General features: G+C 40.3%; 1 protein-coding gene across 1 annotated transcript; it reads right to left on the bottom strand.

The window, feature by feature from the left end:
- Nucleotides 1-410: 410 nt before the first annotated feature.
- LOC142396757 (neuroligin-4, X-linked-like) lies at nt 411-20,317 on the bottom strand. Its single transcript, XM_075479812.1, has 9 exons — nt 19,927-20,317; nt 17,762-18,723; nt 16,939-17,091; nt 13,718-13,903; nt 12,773-13,223; nt 10,176-10,389; nt 8,573-8,697; nt 4,501-5,113; nt 411-2,194 (listed from the first exon to the last, which is right to left on the bottom strand). The coding sequence occupies exons 2-9, from the start codon at nt 18,231-18,233 to the stop codon at nt 1,787-1,789; spliced, it is 2,622 nt and encodes an 873-aa protein (XP_075335927.1). The 5' UTR covers nt 18,234-18,723; nt 19,927-20,317; the 3' UTR covers nt 411-1,786.
- Nucleotides 20,318-22,149: the final 1,832 nt, after the last annotated feature.

The following is a 22,149-nucleotide window of genomic DNA, read 5'->3' as shown; positions in this document are numbered from 1 at the left end:
GTCTTATTATCACACAAAGCAAATTTTTTCATCCAGAGTTCACCTCTTTAAATGAATTTGTCTGCAAACCATGGTCACAAGTCAAATAAACCAAACTTTAGGTGTAAAACTTTGGGTGATCTTGCCACATTATTCTAGAGAGAATGGGTGGTTCTGAGGAGAAATTCAAAGCAACAACCTTTATTTTAAAGAAGGGGGAGTGCCATCATAGATTCAATCAAACTTGCTTCATCACTTCTATTTGAGAAGACCAGGGTGTCAGTCAGAATTAGGTAGTTCAATCGGGGGCTTTACTTGAAACACTTTGGCCCCCTTGTAAAGTGTAAATGATAAAGGTAAGAGAAATATTTTTTGAGGCATGCTGTAATTTAGGACCCCCTGAATCATCACCACCGTGTCTGTCGGTCTGTTTGTATGTTTGTCTGTCTGTTATCAGAGTGACTGCAGAGACATATTAGGGTTGGGGCAAAGGTATTCAGAAAGAAGTTGAGGAACAAGGGGTTAGGTTCAAAGGGTTTGAGGGTTTTGGCTGGTGCTCAATCATCAAACCAATATTGCATTATCTACACAGTACTAGCTCATCATCTGATGGTCAAAAAATAGACAAGATGAAGTGAATAATACTGTATACTTCAGCTTCTAAACAAGTACCTAAATGCTCACATAGTTAGGAATCATTGAAATGACTGTGCATAGCAAATATAGCCTTTAAATATAGGTACTGTGTACATACTACAGTGGGTGAGATAGAAAGACAACCAGCCTTGCTTCAGGACATCTATACAATAATATATCAATATCTGAAATGAAAGCAATAATGTGGTTAAATAAGTCATGTTTTAATGCAAGAGCAGGTAAATGCTATAAATCATAATATATCATCTGTATCTTTCCATTCTATATACAAGAGTTGAACACATAGCTGGTTAGAGTGACTCTTCAGTAAGTCTGGCAACATTTCAGAGGCCCTTCCCTCTTCTGAACCTAACTTCTGTCTCTTGGCACACTTTCCATGTTGGTGTTTTTCATATCACTCTATCTTCCTTTGTTTTCCTCGCTCTCAGTGCTGTTAAATCCCTCTTAATCTCTTTCCCACCATCAGACTAACATTTCCTTCAGCTTATGTCGTCTTTTTAATCGTCTTCTTCCTCTCTGTCTGTTTTTACATCCATTGCTTGCTGAAACTTGTTATTTTTCTCCTCAGCTTAGTTAGATCCCTGGCAGATAGGGCCTTTGATCTTTTTATGGAAAAAAAAAATGCTACATTCACATTTCACAGGTTGTTCAAGTTGACATCAGCAGTCTGTGTGTGGTACTTCTTAGTTCAGTTCGACATCTGTAATCTGCTCACCTCAGTCCCAACACGGCTGCACTGTGCAGCTCATGTGCAGTAAAGTGATCTATAGCTGACCCTTTTGCCACGGCGCTCCTTATCTTCCGCCTTAGGCGTAGAAAAAGCAGATTTTAAAATCCAAAGCAGGTTCTGAGACATTTTGATGGACATCTTAGCTCACCACATTATGAGCAAATGATGCACAGAACTGCAACTCCAGAGATCCAGTTAGCCTGAAGATCCCTGACATGCAACACACAGCTGTTTGTCTTTTCATCCTGTTACTGAAAAATGTCCATTGTTCCATCTGTAACAATCCTGCAGGGTAATTAGTAGAGGTATATCAGTCTGCTTGTGTGTGGGTGTGTCTGAATGAGTCTATATGTGTGTGTGTGTGTTAGTTTGAGTGTGAGCTGTAACTATGTCCCTGTATGTGCGGGTGTCTGACTTAGGTTATACACGTGTGGTTGAGTGTGTGTGTGCGGAAATGTGTGTATGTGGCAAATGTGTATTACTATATGGGCTATGGTGTGTGTATCCCTGGTGAGGATGCCCCATTCTCAACCCGACCACTGATCCTGGTGTCATTGGGGTCATAGGCGTTGCCGGAGTAACAGGGTGTGACCCTGGTGTGACGGGCAGTGAGCCTGGGGTCAGAGAGGTCATGAGGGGAACGTCATCAGGTGAGCGCCGCAAAGTGAGCGTGTAATCAGGTGGGCAGGTGAGACGCACAGTATCCAGTGTGCTGTAGATGTCTTGGGTATCCAAGCCATCCAGAGCATCTAGGGTGTCCAGAGTGTGATGGTGGTGAGCGTTGTTTCTCTCGTCTGCTGAGGCAACATCACACTCCAGCTGCTTCACCTAAAGATTTCAACAGAAAATCACATTCTTCATCATGTGACCAAATCTCAGATGGCAGCAAAGTCTTATCTTGTTGAGAAATCGATTAACTCATCAGTTTTACCTTTCAAGCCTGGAATGACTAACAAGTTATTTTCAGTACAACAAATATTTTCAAGACTCACAATTCTTATAAAATATTGATGAACACAAAGGGAAATTCAGCAGTTTACAGCAAAAAGCTGAACACTTAAGTGATGTCATGCGTGTGGTTTCTTCAGAAGCTGAGAAATAAAAAGCTTTCCAGAAAAGCTTTAGGATTTACAAGGCCTTTATCAACAAAGCCTTAGGTCTGAATGGGACAAACAACATAGTGCTTTTAAATTTTGCCCAGTCAACAACTCTGATGTCTCAATTTTGCAATTATATTAAGAGAGAAAAGCCATGTCAAATGTCAAATTGCTACTAATGCATGACAAAGTACTGTTACTGTTATTAATTTTATCAGACAAGACTCTCAAAACAACACATTCAGTAGCTAATTTTGTCAAAGATAAATGAATATCACTAACTAGAATTCATGTGAAATAACCATGCATTCCCAGTTCAAAACACATCACATATATGTAAAACAACAGCTAGTTAGACCTACATTTAACAGGTTGAATTCCATTACATCTGAGATTGACATGAAGGTTTAACTGGGGGAGCTTGCAACCACTCTGCATCTTAGTGTTATCAGCACTGACATCAGTCAATGAAGCTAAAGTGTGTCCAAGTAATAATAATATACGTTACTGTGGTCATTATTTGCTGTCATTCATGTATAATCATCAGCATAACACATTAAAATGTGGAATCATCTGTAAAGGTGAGTCTGAACTCCCGAAACGGTTTGGTTTTTATTCCTTTCAGAGCCAGCTTTTAGCAGTCCCACATTTGAGCTGGCCTTAAACTACAAAAAAGTTTTAAATAAATCATTCCACTTGGCATCCAAATCACTCCTGACTCTGCTGGTGTGATTTTAAGCTCTGCGGGCCTAATGTGTTTTTCCTAGCCAGAATCATGCCTTTTGTGTTTTTTCCCCTTTCCTTTAGTGCGGTAAATAACTTTTTCTGTCAAGTGAATTACGAAGCCCACACAAGAGGGAGTAATTCTCTTCAACAAAAGACACGGTTACTGAACTGGCTCAAACACCCCGTTTGTATTCAAGTCTTTTCTTCCCTAACCTATCTACATCACCATGAATCACGTTTGTATAATTGCCTAGATACGAGCTATCTTTTGGGAGTGGTGCATAAAGAGAAAGGAGGTAAAACAGAGAGTGTCACAGAAGAAATAAAAGATGCTTCAACAAAAAACAGCAGACACAAATAATATGATTTTTGAACACTGTAAAATGACTTGTAATTCTACTGATAAAAGATCTTGCAAATTACTGGTGATCATTTGACGGCTGACAGCGTGGGATATAGATCAAATGTTTATTTTTACTCAAAGCAGGGAAGTGACATCTGATTGTTAGTTGTCAGTTAACACACAAGTGAAATTGTATGTTAACGCGAGGTATAGACGGACAGCTGTCCATTTGAGATCCAGTCTACATAAACGCATATTATTGTCAGATGTTTAACAGCCTTGACAAAGTGTAAACCTACTCTTGTACACCCGCAAAATAGCAAAATGGACCTGTAACTAAGCATAATCTAGTCAGACAAAGCATGACTAACAATAAGGCATGAATAGTGATAAAATGAAAAGGCTAGGTTAGAATTTTCTTTTCAGTCAAACTTTAGGAAGACACATTACAAAAGAAGACAGCCAAAACATAAACATATATTAAACATAATATAAACCGCTGTGATGCTGAGCTAAATCACCGTAGTTCAATTGCTAAGAAACTGGATCTGTCAGCTTTGAAAGATATCTAACATGCAGCACTCCCTGTGTGATATTTCAACGTAATACAGGGTGACTGACAGAATCTAAAAGAGGCCAAATTCAGTGCAAAAACTGGTGGCAATTCAAAGGTTGTACACAACAATCACATGTGCACACATCAAAACACACAGACCCACGCAGATTCTCTTTCTGATAATGTCTGCTGATGACAGGCTTTGATTTGTAAGAGTGCTTCGCTGGCAGCTGTGCTTCTGGCAGGCAGGTAGGCAATCCATAAACTCAACTGAATTAATGTTACTTACTTATAAATAAGTAATGAATTTACATGTAATGCAACTAGCAACAGTGTACCACCACAATGTAGGTCTAGAGTTCAGTGAAAGTTAAATTTGCAATACTCGAACATACAAAACAGTTTGACTCACCTGTAATGACATCAGTCCCTCCCCTTGCAGGTGGGCTGCAACATCTGCAGGTGTGATGTCTCTCCGAGGAGGAGGAAGCGGACGTGGCCTACGGTGCTCCAGGCGCCTTTTGTCTTTCTTGTACAGCAGAGCGGCGAATGCAAGTATATTGAGAAACAACAGTGACGCTCCCACTGCGATTGTCACTGAGAGTTCAGTGGAGTAGTCCTCATTAGGGACACGAACCCCGTCGTTTTCCTCTCCATCCTGGCCTATAGCAGACTCCGGTGGCTGGGGAGTACCTCCTTGTGAACCTGGGTGACGTGTGCTGCTCGGAGGCCAACCTTTAGAGAGACGTTTAGTATAAGAATAAGGGGTGTCATCCTGTGGAGACGGACTGTGGGTGAAGGAGGACACCGATTGAAGGAGTTCATTGACGTGATGCAAGTGAGGGACCAGTTGGAGCCAGAAGGAAATCTTGGTGGCACGATAGTGGTCTCTGACGCGAGGCTTGAGGCCAATGTGGAGGTAAAGCTGTTCCTTAGGGGTGTATTTAGACCAGGCAACTTCTTCAAAGCGATTAGGCTTTGTGTGAATGAACTTGGTGTCTTGAGGAACTGGCTGGTTCGGATCACTGTTGAGAGAAAGAAGAAAAAAAGAGTAATATTTGATTGCTTTGTGTTTGTGTAACCAGTTACTGTGCAATCAAATAATAGTAGTCATTCTAAACAGGGAAAGATACAGATCAAAATAAATTAGCTTAGAATATCTGATAGCTTTGAAAATCTTGAGAGGTGAAGCATCATGAGAAACATAAAATCAAATCACCAAGAGGAGCAAGAAGCTGTGACCTCCAAAATTAGAAATAATCATACTTTATCAAATTTGAATTTGTTGTGAACTATAATTTGATTGATTTCTTAATTATTTTAAATGTACTGTTGATTGTTGATATAGTGCTACAGTTGGCAGCATTGTTGCATCAAATACTCTGTATGGCTATTCCTCAGGTACTGCAATTTCTTCCAAAAGTGTTCACAGATACTAAATGTATGCATGCATGCATGTTAGCTTTTATTGGTGATTCCAAATTGATTGAGTTTGCATGATTGTGCAATTTGGAATTGCTGGGGGACATTTTCTTCGGGTAAAATTTGTATGATCAAATGAAAGCAAGTCTTTTTTTGTCTTATCCAGCCACAGAACTGATTGACCAGAACTTTTTTCAGCTTTTTTAAAGGTTAGATGAACACTTTCGGGCCTGTCTTGTAGAAAACAGGTCCTCATTTGTGGAGACCGTCTTGTGCGGTGTCCACTCGTATGTTGGCCTTGATGTGCTGATACTAGAATTACGTAGAATTAATGTAGTGGCTACATTGCTGGAGGTTTGCTCTCAAAAACATTCACTAATGCTCACTCTCTGTTTCTAATTTGCTTTGCCAGAAATAGATAGCAATTGTCTCTAAGAAGTACGACAAACCAATTTTGCTCATTTGTTATATCTTAAATTTCACTAAAGTTCACTAAACGAGATCTTTAAAAGTTATATTTGGCATAGCAAAAATAGTGGATAAAATGCCCACGTAAGTATCAATTTGACATATCAATAATTTCAAAATTGGATCTAAGCCCTAAGCCTACGGAGAAGTTGAACAGAGATAAGAGGGTTTCAACCCTCATATTTCTATTTGATCAAATGAATCAATAAAGATAAAAAAGAATTTTTCCTCATTAATGAAATGCCTAATGATATACCATGAGTGGTTCAGCGGTTCATTGGAAGTATACCAATGATTTTTTTCTTTTTTTTTAATTTCTCGAATGTCCCAAAATGAGCTGCTGAGAACTTCTTCACTGCTGGCAACTCTCCTCTTAGAATGCTGAGTTTCTTTTAAGTGGGCCAATAATTTAGCCAGGCGTCTTTATAATCAATGTAAAAGTGTTATAAAACAAACCAGTGGCAATAAGTTTTCGCAAAAAGGAAACACAATTTATTCTCCTGCTAAGCTTTTTTTCAGTTTGCCACTTACAAGACAGTCCTGTTTAATGCACAGTTTCAGCTCCTGAAATGCAAGCACAAGACTCTCAATATCTCAATTAATGATGAATGTGTGTAGTGTGAAAAAAACACATCTAAGGCACAAACAGACAGGCGCTAATTTGTTGAACGTATTTGCATCAGCAGCTGAAATGTTGCAAGTAAAAACAGCTGCACATTTTCACAGACATGCCATTAACGCGCTCGCTTTGCTCACTTGTCGGTCCAGACCTGTGAACAGCACAAAGAGGCAGATAGCGGAAAGACCTGCCGGCACACGAGCTGAGAATTTATACGCCCACACAGAGGCTTACAAAATATACATCAGGGAGCATCACATCTCCCCAGCTAAATTGAGCTGTCGCAAGGTTCCATCATCATCTGAGGCACTCTCCGTCAAGTGAGATCTCTTTTCAGAGAAAGTTCCCCTTTGATAATTGAAGTGTAGACTGAACTCTTCACGGCTCTCCTTGGTGAATTAGCTCCACAGCTTGCTGCAGTGGTAATGACAATATAGCCTGTGCTAGAAACGCAAAACTTAATGCAATGTGACTGCTTTAATTTATCCACATTAAAGACATCATTTTTTTCATGTCCCAGTCAAAATAAGTGAGAGCACCGTCCTGATTCTTTAGCAGGGCCCTGCGGTGACTTAGATCAAGGTCTAGACTGCAGATGTCTCGGTAAATCTGAAGAAGTCTCAGCGGAGTGAGCTTTAATTGGATTAATTACTTGTAATTACTCCTTTCCAGTGCTGCAAAAAGGAAGGTCTAGCCTTAACTATTCCTATCAGTGTACACTGACAGATTTGAAGCTTTAATGCAAACTTTTCTCTATCTTTATCTTTCTGAGCTTCTGGTAGCTCATTTAATTTGTAATTGAATAAATTGGATCACCTTTAGCAATAGGCAGTTTATTTTCATTCAACATAGTGAGTAAACTCTCTTTCATGCTGGATTAGTTGTGACCAAATATGACTGAAGAGAAGAGAAGTGAAGTGAAGTGAAGTGAAGAGAAGAGAAGAGAAGAGAAGAGAAGAGAAGAGAAGAGAAGAGAAGAGAAGAGAAGAGAAGAGAAGATTTATCAAACAGTGGTCAATAAATCAATTATTTGCTCATTATTTTTGCTTTCAGCAAGGACTTTTTCAGCAGCAGGGTAACTTTCTCAGCCAAGGTCCAAAAATGAAAAGGCTCGTCGAGATTTTGACTTGACAGAAAATCTGTACGCTCCATTGCCAAAATTGGTCTGCAGAGCTGCTTTAATGATTGTATTTAAAGTACTAACTTCTTACTTCAGACTTGAGAGACCTTTTGGAGAAAAAAACACTTATTCTTCATCTGTGTACTCTTTTTTTCTTTTTCTTTTTTTTTTGCACTGAACAGTTTTCCTCTTACGTTGCAGTACAACTCAGCTCCTCTTAGGGGTAACATCCCTTTCAATAGACACATGGATATTTTAGGGAAATAAGCATTTGTCGATTATTAGAATGTTGCTGATGTTGATAAGCATTTTCCCAAATTGTGTCCGCCGACTATTAAATAAATCTGTATGAAAGTACTTGGCATGAATGAAGTGTCTGTTTCTATGATCGTCCTTTCTGTGTAAACATTGACATATAACTACACTCTGTGCCTCTGCTCATCTATTTTATTAATCACTGCAACAAACGGAATATTATGAAAAGTGTATCAAGCGCCGCAAAGTAAAGAGACACAAAGATGTTTATCTTGATGACAACATGTTGCCAAAAAGAAGAAAAAAAAACAACATGAAACAAGTGATCTCTGTCACGCACGTCTCTAAGCTTTCCGAACAGTGATTAAATCACCGGGCTTTTATGCACCCCCATGAGATATTTTCTACAGGTGGGTATTGATTAGATATTGATATTGATACCAGAGAATCTAATTACACTGAAACTGTGCAATAATTTGTATTGTTTTTCAGGTTTTTTTTCTTTACTTTGTGCTGTACATAGTAAAGAAACAAACTTCTTGTCAGTGGGGATTTCCAGCTCAGTGTTATCTCACATCAATGAACATTTTATTTGCTCACCCAGTCTTGGCAAAGTTGGTCCAGTAAGTCATAACTACTGCGCTCAGCATCACATCATTCTTGGAGAAGTTACAGTTGAACAGATCAGTGGGACCCACCATGGGCACGCCAAACACATAGGGCACCTACACACACACACACATACACATATGCTCACATTGGAATGACTTACACAATACATTTATTCCCTGGGCAGCGACTGAAATCGTATCTGAATACATAAAAACTCATGAAAGGAATGGACCTACCAAACTCAAGTCGCTAATTTGCGTTCAGTTTGAAAAGTCATCCCTACTCTATAACTTCATTCAGACCCCTAAAGTTCAATTATACACCCACACATTCAGTTTAAACGTAAACAACACAGGAATGAAAAGACTCCTGTGTTGTAACAGCTTTAACGTCAGTTCCACAGGAAAATGAACTTAATGAACATTTCTGCTTAAAGCTGAGGCAGGCAGTAATTTTACGATAACAGTGGACAAAAATTCCATAATAACCTTTCACTAGATTGTAATTCAAGCAGCCTCAGAGGAAACAAGAGCACCCCTTCTCTTTAGAGGCTTTAGCAAATCTAGATTTCCTGATAAGACTTTCTATAACAGAGCATTATAGATTGAGGATGTTGCTATTGGCTGCTTTGTTCTTGAATGTGCAAATCCCTTCTGTTTCAACCTCTCAGAGGCTCCCTATAGAAAAGCTACAATTTAGATTAAAAAACTACCAACTGCTGTATTCTGAGTTTGAGGGTTTTTCCTAAAACACTAAGCTACTATCTTAATTTCCTTGGGATATCTAAATATACTGAAGTGGATGGTTAAGTTGTGTAGGTATATTTCCCATGAAAGCAGGTGAGAAGTTTTGGTGAACATTTCTATTAGTGTAACCTTCTGCTAACCATAGCCCCAAGCTGCAGCTAATACACTTCCACTTTAATGTGCTATATGAAGCATGGACTGCACTTGTCTGGTAGATTCAAAATCAGCTTTTTTTCCTGCCTACCTCAGCTTTATTTACACCCATTAAGCACTTTGAATACATTAGTATTTAAGAGCCCCATAATCAAAGCACACATCTTTTTAATCTCAGTTGTATGTAGAGTTTATTACCAACCTAGGTGATATCTTTAGAGAAAATATGGTCTCAATTTGTAAACATCTAATCTCATCCCTTCTGCCTCCTTCCAGCTTAAATAACCAAGTCTTGTGGCAAAAAAATTAAATCGTCTAATTTAGATATATGTTTACGGCTCAGTAGATATGATTTTCACTGAAATAGTCACATTATGACAGTTGCGTCACAATTGCATCACATTGCTATTCAACTGTCTGCCAAGTGGGAGAGTCAACATCAAGTTCCATCCTGAAGAGTTGTGGCTTCAAGTAACATTACTCCCCTCCCCCTCAGAGGAGACAAGACTTGCTGTGCATGTGAGCCACTCTTCCTACTTTGAAAGATGTGCTGGCTGGCATGAAAAAAATACCGATTTCAGTTTTGTCAACATGAACACAAACTTTTCCTTTATGTGACTATTTCATGTTTGTTTGTAAAACTGGGCTGGCTTTAAAGCAGTTGGCAAAATAACCGTGTTACATCATCTCACCTCATCACCGTGGGCAGAATCAGCCCAGGGCGGCGTAGCGTCACTCTGGCAGTGGTGGTAAAAAGAATAGAAGTAGGTGGGAGACCCATACTGAGCATGGAGGTCAGCTGTGGCGATTGCAGGTGCCACCCACTGGTGGTCTGTAAAAAGTGCTACCAGTGTCTTCCGGCGGGTCTCTGCATTGTCACGGTCCGCCCAGTCGGTGTACATGAACCTTTAAAGAACACATATCAAATTACAGTGTGTAGTATCCACAAAACATTCTATATTTTACATTGTACAATTTATTTTTATTTAGGAATACATAAATTACATTTACTTTCTTGCCAAGAGCAAGTAAATGCTCTTTATCACTTAGCATCACTTAGCATTAAGACTGGACGCACTATAAAATGGCCATCTTGAAAAAAACCTACCCAGCACCACCTCTAAAGCTCACTAATTGACTGATGTAACTGGCTCTTAATTTTCTTTTTCTTTTTGGTTTCTTGTTTCTTGTCCTCTACAAATTACAGCTCATGGGCATTTAACAGACACACACTTTTCCGTGTAACTGATGTAAGTTAATCATGATAATATTTGCACATATCGTCATTACATTACATTACCTCCCGTGTCATACAGTCCCACAATGCTGTGCGCTTTTCACATCATCTGATATCACTTTCACAATTTTCCTCTGAAGGCAATAAAATATAGCAACCCAATGAAATTAAGCAACCCAAAGAACTCGAATTAAGACGTCATTTTATGTGATCTAAACCAAACACACCTGCTGTTGCATGACTATTCTGGATCTGGCTAGATACTAAATTCATGAAGTAAATTGTGCATGCATATTGTGGCTTTATTCAGCCGAATTTCTGAAACCTTGAGAGTATTGTTATACTGCACCGGGAAGGAACAAAGAAGTAAAACTTCGGGAGGAACAACAATCAAACATGGGAGTACAACAAAACCATCTAGTCTGTGGACCACTCCCGGAGTAATCTAGGGGTTATAGAGGTATTGTATGGTCAGCAGTTGTATAAACAGAGTGCAAAATCAGGCCTCGGCTTGGCTTATGTAAAAGTGAATTGTTCAGTACCATTTGGATATCCATCATCACATTTTATTCTGAGCTTTAGGTTTTTTCTATTTTCGCTCACATTTTATTGCCAATATTTTCCCTTCTTAACTAAGGTCTGGGAAGTCTAAGAAACTGAGTGGTAATTTAAACTGTTCTCCTTCACTGACTTTCAACAGAAAACAATCAAAATTCGTCACAAGTTGAACAGAGATAACTTTTCAATAGAGTTGACAAACCATTTGACCATTCCTGTAAAACTGGCAGCGCTGTTACCACACAAATTTCTAATTTCTAGTCAATAACAAGACCGATTTACCTAAAGAGGAGCAGAACAAGTGGCTGGCTCTAGGCTGGCCTAAGCAATAGAAACATAGCCAGAGAGAAACCAAAAGCTATTGTACAGTACAGGGTGGAGTAATCTAGCATGATAATGCTCAACCATACGTGACTAAGATCTGGTGGGACTAATGAATAATGCCAAGTTTCCATTAGCCTGCCAAAAGTCCAGGGCTACACACCATTGTAAACCTTTTGGGATTTTCTGAGCAGTGGTTTTCACCAGCATCCAAAACCAATAAAAGAAAGCATCAGCTGTGAAAAGCACTGGCCGGGGAACAGAGGCCATTCCTCTTAGAAGCAACCGGATCAGACAGCACTGCCGCTCTATGAGGAGGTATAATATGTTTATGAGCTGGGGGAGAGCTATTGACCAGATTACTGTTTGAGTTTTGATTTAGATTTTTTTTTTGTTTGCAGCCTTGTTTTATTTTAACACATAAAACATTGTTACATTGAAAACATTAGGGTTTTTTTTCCAAACCAAGTCCTGCTCTTTAAATTAAATGTTTTGTAGTCAAATAAATTGATTTCAGAAGTTCTGTGAGAATAATTTCACTTGGAACCTCCCATACCCATTTAAATCACACTATCAAAAACTAAATCACTTTTACATGATTTTTTCAAAGAAATTCTACTTGAGTGATTATTTCCAACACAACCTCAATCCCTGGCCAATATTCCCTCACACAGAATATAGAAAACGAACAATATATGTATTGTGTTCATTTAAGCACTGGAGGTTGTGATAAGCAGCGATTTTTACTGAACAACTAGTCATGCAGTCCAAAGACTGCATCAAGCGCAACATTGCATTTGTAGCCAATGATTTTTTTTTTCTCTTTAATCAAAGACATCACCATGAACCACATTTTTTTTGACCAAACAAAGCAAACTGGGCCTCTTGGAGTTTTTAAATAGACAGAAGCTAAAAAAAAAAAAAAAGACGAAAGAGAACAAGTGGTGCTGCAGCAATGTACAATGTGAGAAAAATGTTTGGTTTTTTTACATTAAAGCATGTAGACCTATTCTAGTGAATGCTCAAAATAAAATCAGAAACCTTAAACATATGGGCTCGTTAATTAATAGGTGTCATTTTTCCTATCTATATCAGCAAGAAGATTGATAATCCAGTAATCTAGAATGTGAAATCATTCCTTAGACATAATCAGACATTCCCACGCTCACTCACCTTATGCTTTCTCTCAGTGTATCTCGGCCTTCTGGGTATCCGTACAAACTATCCACAAAGTCTGACACAGCGAAGTCAAAGTCCTCAGCAGTGACACCATCCTCTGAGTCCACAATGCCCTCCACAAACTTCACACCCTCGCCCTGGTTAACCCCCAGCATTACGTCGTAGTTCAGAAACTCTCCCTGCTCCATCAGAATCTGGGGGTCATCGGGGATGACATCACCATCAATCACCGGGGCAAAGGCTGTATGATATTTGGCCGGTGTTATGTTTTGTTCCACAAGTTCACGGTAACTCCGGCCCTGGAGGCAGGCGACCAGTTGAGTGCTGTCGTCGATGCCACAGCCCACCCTTTCACCGAGCTGCTGAGCATATTTGCTTGGCTGATAGTTGACAGCCCAGCTGGCTAAAGCACTGCCACTCTGGATGATGGCTCTGTGGAATAGGTCTGATACACAAAAACACACATGAATACAAAAACAAGGGTGCATGAGTACATACACTGAGACACACGTGTACATTTATGGATGTAAGTGCACCCACACACACATGCTTGAATGCACAACTACATGATTAGACATTGGAGGGTTACACAACACTAAAATGATAAAACAGTCAAAAGCAAGAAAACAGTGAAAAGATAATAAGTTTAAAATTATACAGCTCTTGGTTATATAAGTCATGGGCATTCTGCTCCACTGAAACAACTCAGATTTTTTTTTTAAGGCTCCAAGATCAGTAATTTAAAACTGCACTGGTTCAATGAAAAAATTCATAACCCAAAATGTCAAAGCTTTCACAAAACTCTCTACAAAAAGCAACATTCAGCAGCCCGTACTATTTTCCCATTTTAAAGCACTTGACCTGTGACGCATATATAACATAAAGGGGATGTAATAGATTATGATACATAAACAGGGTTTTTACATGATTCTCTCTTACCCTCAGAGTAGTGGGACAAGGTGAGGAGGCTCACACAGGATGCTCCAGCACCAGATCCAAACACCGTGACCCTGTTCGGGTCTCCACCAAAGGCAGCAATGTTCTCCTTGACCCAGCGCAGAGCCTGGATCTGATCGAGCAAGCCATAGTTCCCTTTTGCTGCCTGGTCACCTGTGCTAAGAAATCCTACAGAAAGGCAGTGAGAGAGTGCAATTAACTGAACAAACTGCAGAACAAAGAGTATGCGAAGCTTGATTTAACATTAACAATGAGAAGCCGATCACTGTATAAAGATCTGTGTCTTACAATAATGCAATGTACAAACACACAGGAGATCATATGGGGATAATTAGTTTGATGTGAGATAATGGCAGTCCCATTGTTAAGGTCAATTATGCAACAAGTTGAGTTTTGAAATTTATGGGAAAAAAAGATGTGGTTCTCCAGCAGTCCCTCAGCTTGAATCAAGTCAAGAAGGTACATTCATATTCATGTAAAAGAATATCAGCTTGCATAAGCATAAACCACACACATTCATGCCTTATATTCACAGCTAACCCCTATTCCCCCAACGACTGATGTTATTTAATAAAAACAAGGGATCCTAATGGCTCACTCCACCACAGTATATCTCATTACTGCAGAAGCTCATTTCTGTGAACCTCAAGCACATAAGAGTACAATGAGTGAAAAAGCCAAGGCAAAAAAATATATATTTCATCACTTATGTGCATTTTGTCAGAGATTTCATTGAAGCAAGAGGGACAATATCAGAATAATATTTATTCTCAGTAGTTCCAGGATGGCTTTGTGTACACTTTATTATGTGCTTTTAAACCGCATTTGGATAAATCTCTCGCTGTTTACATTCTTCCCATTTTGACAGAAGCAGGCTCCACGTGCAGCTGATAACAGTCGGAGTGACAGAGAAGAATTGTACTTTTCTTTGTGAAAATTGGCTCACCTCATGCATCTGACTCGTGATGAAAATGAGGAGGAAGGAGGAGGAGGAGGAAGATGATGCTGCTACTCAAGATGATGATGAAGGTGAGGATTGTGTTGGAGGTGGCGATAACACAGAGGATGGTGGTGAAGACACAAAGAAGAATGTAGGAATGGTTTTATTCAGCTCAAAATGATCTTTACAGCTGCAGCAGATCCCCCCCCAAGAATTTGGTTTCCCCCACAAAGCACATGCAGACTAAATCAGCATCTCACAGTTAGCGAATGATAAAAGCCTCGAAACTCAACGTTAAAATACATTTAAACCTCCAGTTCCAATGTCCAATCCATTTTCAAAAGACATTCTCTGCCCGGGGCAACCTGATAGCTAAATTGTTAGGATACATACCACATGGGCTCAAATGCCCTCAAGCAGTAAGTCCCAGGGCCAATTCCCAGCCTGCTGGACATTTACTGCATCTCCTTTCCCACATTTCCTGTCTCAACAGCCCTTGTCTAATAAAAAAGCATTATCTACTTAATTAAAGCAGAGCTGAGATATGACCTTACCTCTGAAAGCCAAACCTCTCGTACAATCTTCAGATACTTTGTAGGTACAGTATAATTGGAAAATAAGCACATGGATGCTGTGAAACTCTTCCTTCATAAATATTCTTAACATATACTATACATTTTGATTGCTAGATATAATTTATCAGAGGTCTCTATCATATATGTGGTTTTATGTGTTTTTAAATAAAATATGTTTTCTTTTTGTCACCCAAATTTACAAACTTGGGTTGACTAAAACAGTGCCGCGTAGGCAATTAACAATGGAAGATGCTGCGTCAGCACATTTTGGTAACTTGCCAGCACACTGAAATACATTTTCTTATATAAATGCCTACAAAATGGACAACTACATAAGAATGTGGGTGTGATTTAACCCCGGCCAGTTGAATTAAATATATCTTGCTTGCTGTGCACACATAAACAACTCAGGTTTTGTCATTTTATTAGTTGCAGCCACAAAGTCTAAATGCCTAGATTCTAAGATATTCTATTTATTCAGCCCCTGAGGTTTGCATAGCTGTCTAAAATTAGAGGAAAAAATACCACAGGGAATCGGATTTTTGCTGTTCAGAGAGCAATGAGTCAGGGAGTCAGGGAGTTAAACAGGATCAGATCTGAGTCTAATGCTAGTGAGAGAAAAATTGCTTCAGGGGTTTTATTTCCACTAGGGACATCCCATACTAAACATTTTTCCCTTAAAAAAGACAAAATAAAATTTAAAAAAAGGCACTCTGGGAAAAAGCAATTAACAAAAGGTTTTCACATTTAATAGCTTATTGTAGGTTTAGACCATTCCTGGTGGTGAATACACCATAAATTTGATCATAGAAATTAACAGTTTTGTTCCTGTTCCTAAATTAATATTAAAAGATAATTAGAAAACAAGTTCACATAAATATATCATATTTAGGAAGGATCAACCTCCATGTATCAACCCTCTCAGTCATAGCACATAATAATCAATAAACAGCAACCTAGAAAGGGACAATTTAAACAATAAATGTAGTTTCTGTTTTTGCTTTGTCTTTTTGTTGCTAACATCTTAACACTACAGAAACTGATACGAAATTAAACATAGTACAGTATTTGTGCTAGTTTCATTTGACCACTTACATACATAAGAAAGGAAAAGATCAGTTAATCTAAATTCTTGGGGTTAGCTGAAGTCATTGCGATCAAGTAATTACATAATAAATATGAAATGCCAGGATATGGATTGTTTAACTACACATGGGTGACAAAGGGGGGAAAAAAATAGCCCTTGTGAGGCGATCAGGTGGTTCAGTGATACTGTTGGGAGCATTTTGCTTGCATAGCCTGTGTCCAGTTGCACCCTTAGAGGACGAAACCATTGCAAGAAATTCAAACTTTCTGAGTGATCATCTATACACTATGAAGAAACATCTCTATCCTGATGTGAGGATATCGTGATATATTTTTTAAATCTGTCATCCATTTGTCTACAAAGCATCTATTTGACATTATAGTCTATCAACTGATTGCTAAGTGACAAAATCTGTGTAACTTTGTACTGAAATGATTAACATTTTCATTGTGAATCTTAAGAATTTGAGGGTTGTTTGGAAAAGAAACCTACGTCCACACTAAAAGCACCCACTGCACACTCATAGCGCTATCATCATAAGTATAATCCACTCGCATGCCACACAGATGATATGTTATGTATAAATTATTTATTCTTTTACCTAACACTCCGAGGCGGTAGTTAAGGGTTATGACAATGACATTGCCATAGCTTGCTAGCACGCTGCCATCCATCATGTTACCAGTGCCTTCAGTATACGAGCCCCCATGGACATAGACCATCACCGGACGCTGACCCCCCTCTTCATGGATGTCTGTGAAAGAGATAGATAGATAGATAGATAGATAGATAGATAGATAGATAGATAGATAGATAGATAGATAGATAGATAGATAGATAGATAGATAGATAGATAGATAGATAGATAGATAGATAGATAGATAGATAGATAGATAGATAGATAGATAGATAGATAGATAGATGCAGCAATATAAATGTGTTCAAACCATCAAGGTGACATCACTAAAGCACCTGATGCCGGTGGGAGTGCTCATTGCATTTGTGTGATTGTGTGTTTGTGTGTGTGGCAGATCACGTGCATGTGTATGAACCAATATGTATGCATGAGTGTGTCTGTGTCCTTCCCACTTTCCTCCACAAGTAAATGCGTAAACCCCATAGTGACTGACGCAGGTGTCTGCATATTAAGTGTTGGTTCAACCAGCGGCATGCAGAAGGGGTAGAGGAAACAGGGCGCTTTTTTAAAAACCTTTATTTATTAATCCAACGAGGCTAAGTCTGTGCCCTGACAGAACACGTCCACATTTTAATCATTTGTCACAGCCAAAGGCATCATTATCTCAGCTTGTGTTTTGACCTGAGGGCACAGTGAACTCCAGCATGTAATCCCAATTCTAACCCTGCATGCATATTTCATCTCCCAGTGCCCCTGAAAGTCAGTGCACATCACCAGGTTCACTCACCTTCCTCAGTGGGCACATAAATGTTGAGGTAGAGACAATCCTCACTCTGGTGCGTGAGGTATGTTGCCGCTATATCCAGGTTTGTGGTGAGCCAGGATGGCATCATGTCTCCCAGCATGCTCCTCTCGTCCAACGACTGCGGGCACACAGGAGCAAACTGCGTCACATTACGTATTCCCGGCCACGGAAGTGGCGGCTCAGGCGGCTGGAAGCGTCGATCTCCTGTTGGAGGCCTTGCGTACGGTACTCCCAGGTACTGAAGGACAGGTCCAAGAAGGTCTGAGGGCAGGGGAGTCAGGATGCCACGGATGCGACCATGCGCCGTGGAAATGACAGGCACAGTCTGCTGGGCCAATGAGGGGGTCGGTTGGAGGGAAAAGGAGAGGCAGAGGAGCAAGAGAAGAGATGGATATCTGAGGGGGCAGGAGAGAGATAAGGGGGGGCAAATTCTCCTGGTCCTTAGTTCAGTCATGATGGTGTGTTTAGCTGGAAGATGAGGGATGTGAGGGGAGGAGGGCAGGTACTGAAGGCAGGTTGAGGGTCACAGCTGACCCCTCAGAGGTATCCAACACTCAGGCACAGATGCTGCTCAGCTTGGCCCATAACACACACAACACTCAGTCCTGTCTCTTGCAAGCAACCTTTTCCCCTTGTGTATGTGTCTGTCTGTGAGTGTGTGTGTGTGAGTCAGTGATTCTGTGCCTCTGAGTGTGCGGTGACTCAATCAGCGAGTCTTTTGAATACACAACTGTCGGTGTATGAATGCGTAGAAGTGTTTAACAACCTGGACTGGCAATTTGAGCCTGTCTGCATGTTTGTTTGTGTGTATATGTATGTGTGAGTGTGTCCGTGTGTGTGTATGTGTGCATGTGTGTGAGTCTCTCGTTATGTAAACAGTAGCATCACTGTTCCTCTGTCACTTTCTCCTTCCGGTCAACCTCATAACAAGCCCAAACTGCCGGCTGGAAACAAGAAAGAGAGAGAAAGAAATGGGAGGAAAAGAGAAATTTAATTAGTCTTCATTGGAATAATCACGATGTGAATTGCATAAAATATCACACGCGCACAGGAGACGCACATATGTCTTCAGACAGATGACAGCGGCTGTGCTACCTTGCTTGCTGCTCACTTTAAAAATAGATATGAGAGTGATAGATAGGGCAAACGAGATGTTGTCCGCTCAGCTTAACTTGGTGTCAAGCTGTCAGGGCTGCTGTGTCACATCCTCACTACACACTGTTTTACAGATCACAGGCCCTTAGTGGGGGAGGGGTATGGGTGGGGGGGGAGGGGCTGTCACGTCACATGCTTAATTAAACCATGATACACCATGGGGCTCCTGACCTGCATGTAGCATAAGGTAGGAAATGTGACAAACGCACTCCACACACCTTCATCATGTCACACACATGGTTTTGATCACTCTGCATGCTCACACACACACACACACACACTCTCTCTCCCTCTTTATTACAAACAAACACACACACACACACACACACAGCTGCTCCCCAGCGGACTCTCTCAGAGGGCCTGAGGGCAGAATATTAACACATACACGCATCCAAACACGCGCTCAGAAAATCGCTCATTTCTGTATAATCTCTCTCACACACTCACCCGCTCACATACAAATTCAATTATAAACTGCAGCTATATTAGAATGTGTAGATGAACATCATTGTCCCTCCTTCCTTCCTTGTTAGATTGTATTGGTGCTGTCCAAGGTGCTAGTTAACATTCCAGTGGTGATCACACACACGCTGATGAATAACGCTCCATTTATCAAGGCAAACCCGCCGCCTGCCACCCTCCCCTTGTGTATGTTCATATGGAGAGAACAGACAAAAACAGTACTGCGTTCTTATTAAATTGTCAAGAAGAAGGAGGAGAAAAAAAAGGGGAAAACAAGTGCTGAATAAATGCTTGCTCGATTGGCAAAATTTCTTGTCTAAATCTCTATCGGCATTGAAGCTGACTATGGCAAAACACACACGCGCGAACACGCACGCACACACACACACACACACACACACACACTCCCTCTCTTACACAGACACACACACACACTAGAATGTAAAAACCTCAACCTGCATCCCCGCTGCAGTAAAAAAAAATAATAATAAAAAAAATCTCCAGATGATAAATTGTTGGATAAACCGTACCGAGGCAGGGTGAGTGTTGTGAAAGCCCGCGGAGCATGTTCCCCTTCCACGATCCGCAATATTCGCCTCGTGCTTTCGCTGCTGCGGCTTATACGACGTGTCCGGTATGGGATATTGTGAGATATTCCTCTGCTGCTGCTCCTGCTGCTGCTGCTGCTGCTGCTGCTGCTGGTTGTGGTGGTGACACGTCTCCTGGGTGGAAATAACCCCCAAAAAAAAGACAGAAGGAGAAAAAAAAAACAGCCCTCAAGCCTTTTCGGTCCGCGACAGAAATAAACAGAGGGGAAAGAGTGCTTTTTTTCTGTATATAGTTGGAATTTAAGTGGTTCTCCGTGAAATGCAGGGCCCAGGACGTTTAAATGATCAATCTCCCTCTCCTTCCTTTCTTTCTCCTCCCCCCATCTCCCTCCCTCTCCTTTCTTTCTCTCTATTTTCTCCTCCTAGATGCGATTGGACAGTGTGGCAGGCAGCAGCTACTGATCCAATGATACGCACCTAGCTCCGCGAGGAAGCACAGACTGGAAAGAAGGGGGGAATGGAAGAAAGGACACTCACACAGGGGTGCACACTATTAAAGTACATTATTGCACAAACACGCATAGCTTCCCACACACTTGTAGAGCTTACAAACATTAACTGAAAGAAAAAGTCGAAAAAGGCTCTAAAATATCTGGATACACCTGCACACGCTCTGTCAGTCTCACTCACACTTTAACAAACACACAAAGTGTTGGAGCACACAGTGACCTCTTCAGGGCCAGAACAAGAGAGTCTGTCCCCATTTTATTCAGCTATGCCTGCAAGCAGCTTTCTCCCTTAGGCACAGCGTGTCAGTGGTGTGTGTGTGTGTGTGTGTGTGTGTGTGTGTGTGTGTGTGTGTGTGTGTGTGTGTGTGAGTATGGTAATGCAGTTGGTCTGCAGTCGCTACTAACTGTGTTTGGGAACACTCCTCACGTCAGCACACCCTGCTGCAGCAGCATTCAGGACTTTCTATTCCTCTCTTCAACAATCTTCCATCCAGCCATCCATCTCTTTGTCTGCCTATGCGCTCCTGCACTTGTCTGCTTATCCCCTCTACACAACTTCCACCTTCCTTTTCCTTTGGCCCATTTTAGAACCAGAATCTAAAAAGTCCAACAGAAAAAAATGAGGTAATGCCAGTCATTTTGTACAGATGGGTTTTGAGAGGTGATTTAGAAGGATGATAATGACTTATAGTCAAAGCCTGGCAAAGCCAAGGACCCCCTACAGCAAAAGTCCTGTCACTTACTCTATTTAGTAAAGGATGCCAACAAAAAAAAAAAAAAAACAGCCCTAAGTTAGAGAAGCCATCCTCAGGCTCATATCAGCTTAAAGGGTTAGAATTGTAGCTTAGGATCAGGCCTCTACAAACCAGAGTTTACTGATAAAATTCAAGGAACATTTTTAAACGTGCCTCACATTCTAAGTTAGGGAATGAAAGAAAAAAACCTCACCATTTGTGTTCAAGTGTCCTCACAAGTCTACAATTAGGAACTGTGTGTGATTACATATATGTGAGCCTGTACAGTATTTGTCTGTGTAATTTTGTCACATGTGCAGTTCTCCCATGTGTGTGGTTTTCTCATTCTTTGTTCAGTACATGAGATGTATCCCCAGCATCCCCTTGGGGATGGTGCAAAAAAAAAATCCATGCAAAATCTTAATTACCTTTCAGATCCAGAAAATGTAACTATATTATGTGGTTTATGTTGTGAAGGGGTGTATTTGAACCATGATATTTTCTTTTCCTAACCAAGAAGTTTCATTGATCGAACTAAACCAGTGAAAACAAACCGCTTGTAAAAAATATAATACTTAGGGCTTAAAAGAGCAATTAAAAACAGTTAAAAGAGCAATTCATATCTACAGACAGCACAGGCCCTCCATAGTAAACAGCAGGACAAACAAACAAAACCACTGGCTCCAGAGTTAATCTTCCCTTTTCCCCCCATTTTTTTAAAGTTCTTCATAGTTTCTCTTATGCGATAGAAGGAGACAGTTGATAGTTTTCAGTTGGTTGCAATATGCAACTTTCCCCTAAGATGTCACTAAAACACATAGATAAACAAGTTTGCCCATCAGTTTTCCACCATAGACATTCAGAATAGGTTAAGAATGTATAGTTTGAGGAATTTTAACATTCTGAGTTAGACTACATATATTTAACATAGTTGCTGTTTGAAAAATGATGATCTGAGACAT

This window comes from Odontesthes bonariensis, chromosome 12, assembly GCF_027942865.1.
Source record: "Odontesthes bonariensis isolate fOdoBon6 chromosome 12, fOdoBon6.hap1, whole genome shotgun sequence".
Classification (NCBI taxonomy): domain Eukaryota; kingdom Metazoa; phylum Chordata; class Actinopteri; order Atheriniformes; family Atherinopsidae; genus Odontesthes; species Odontesthes bonariensis.
This window is presented reverse-complemented; position numbering and strand designations above follow the sequence as displayed.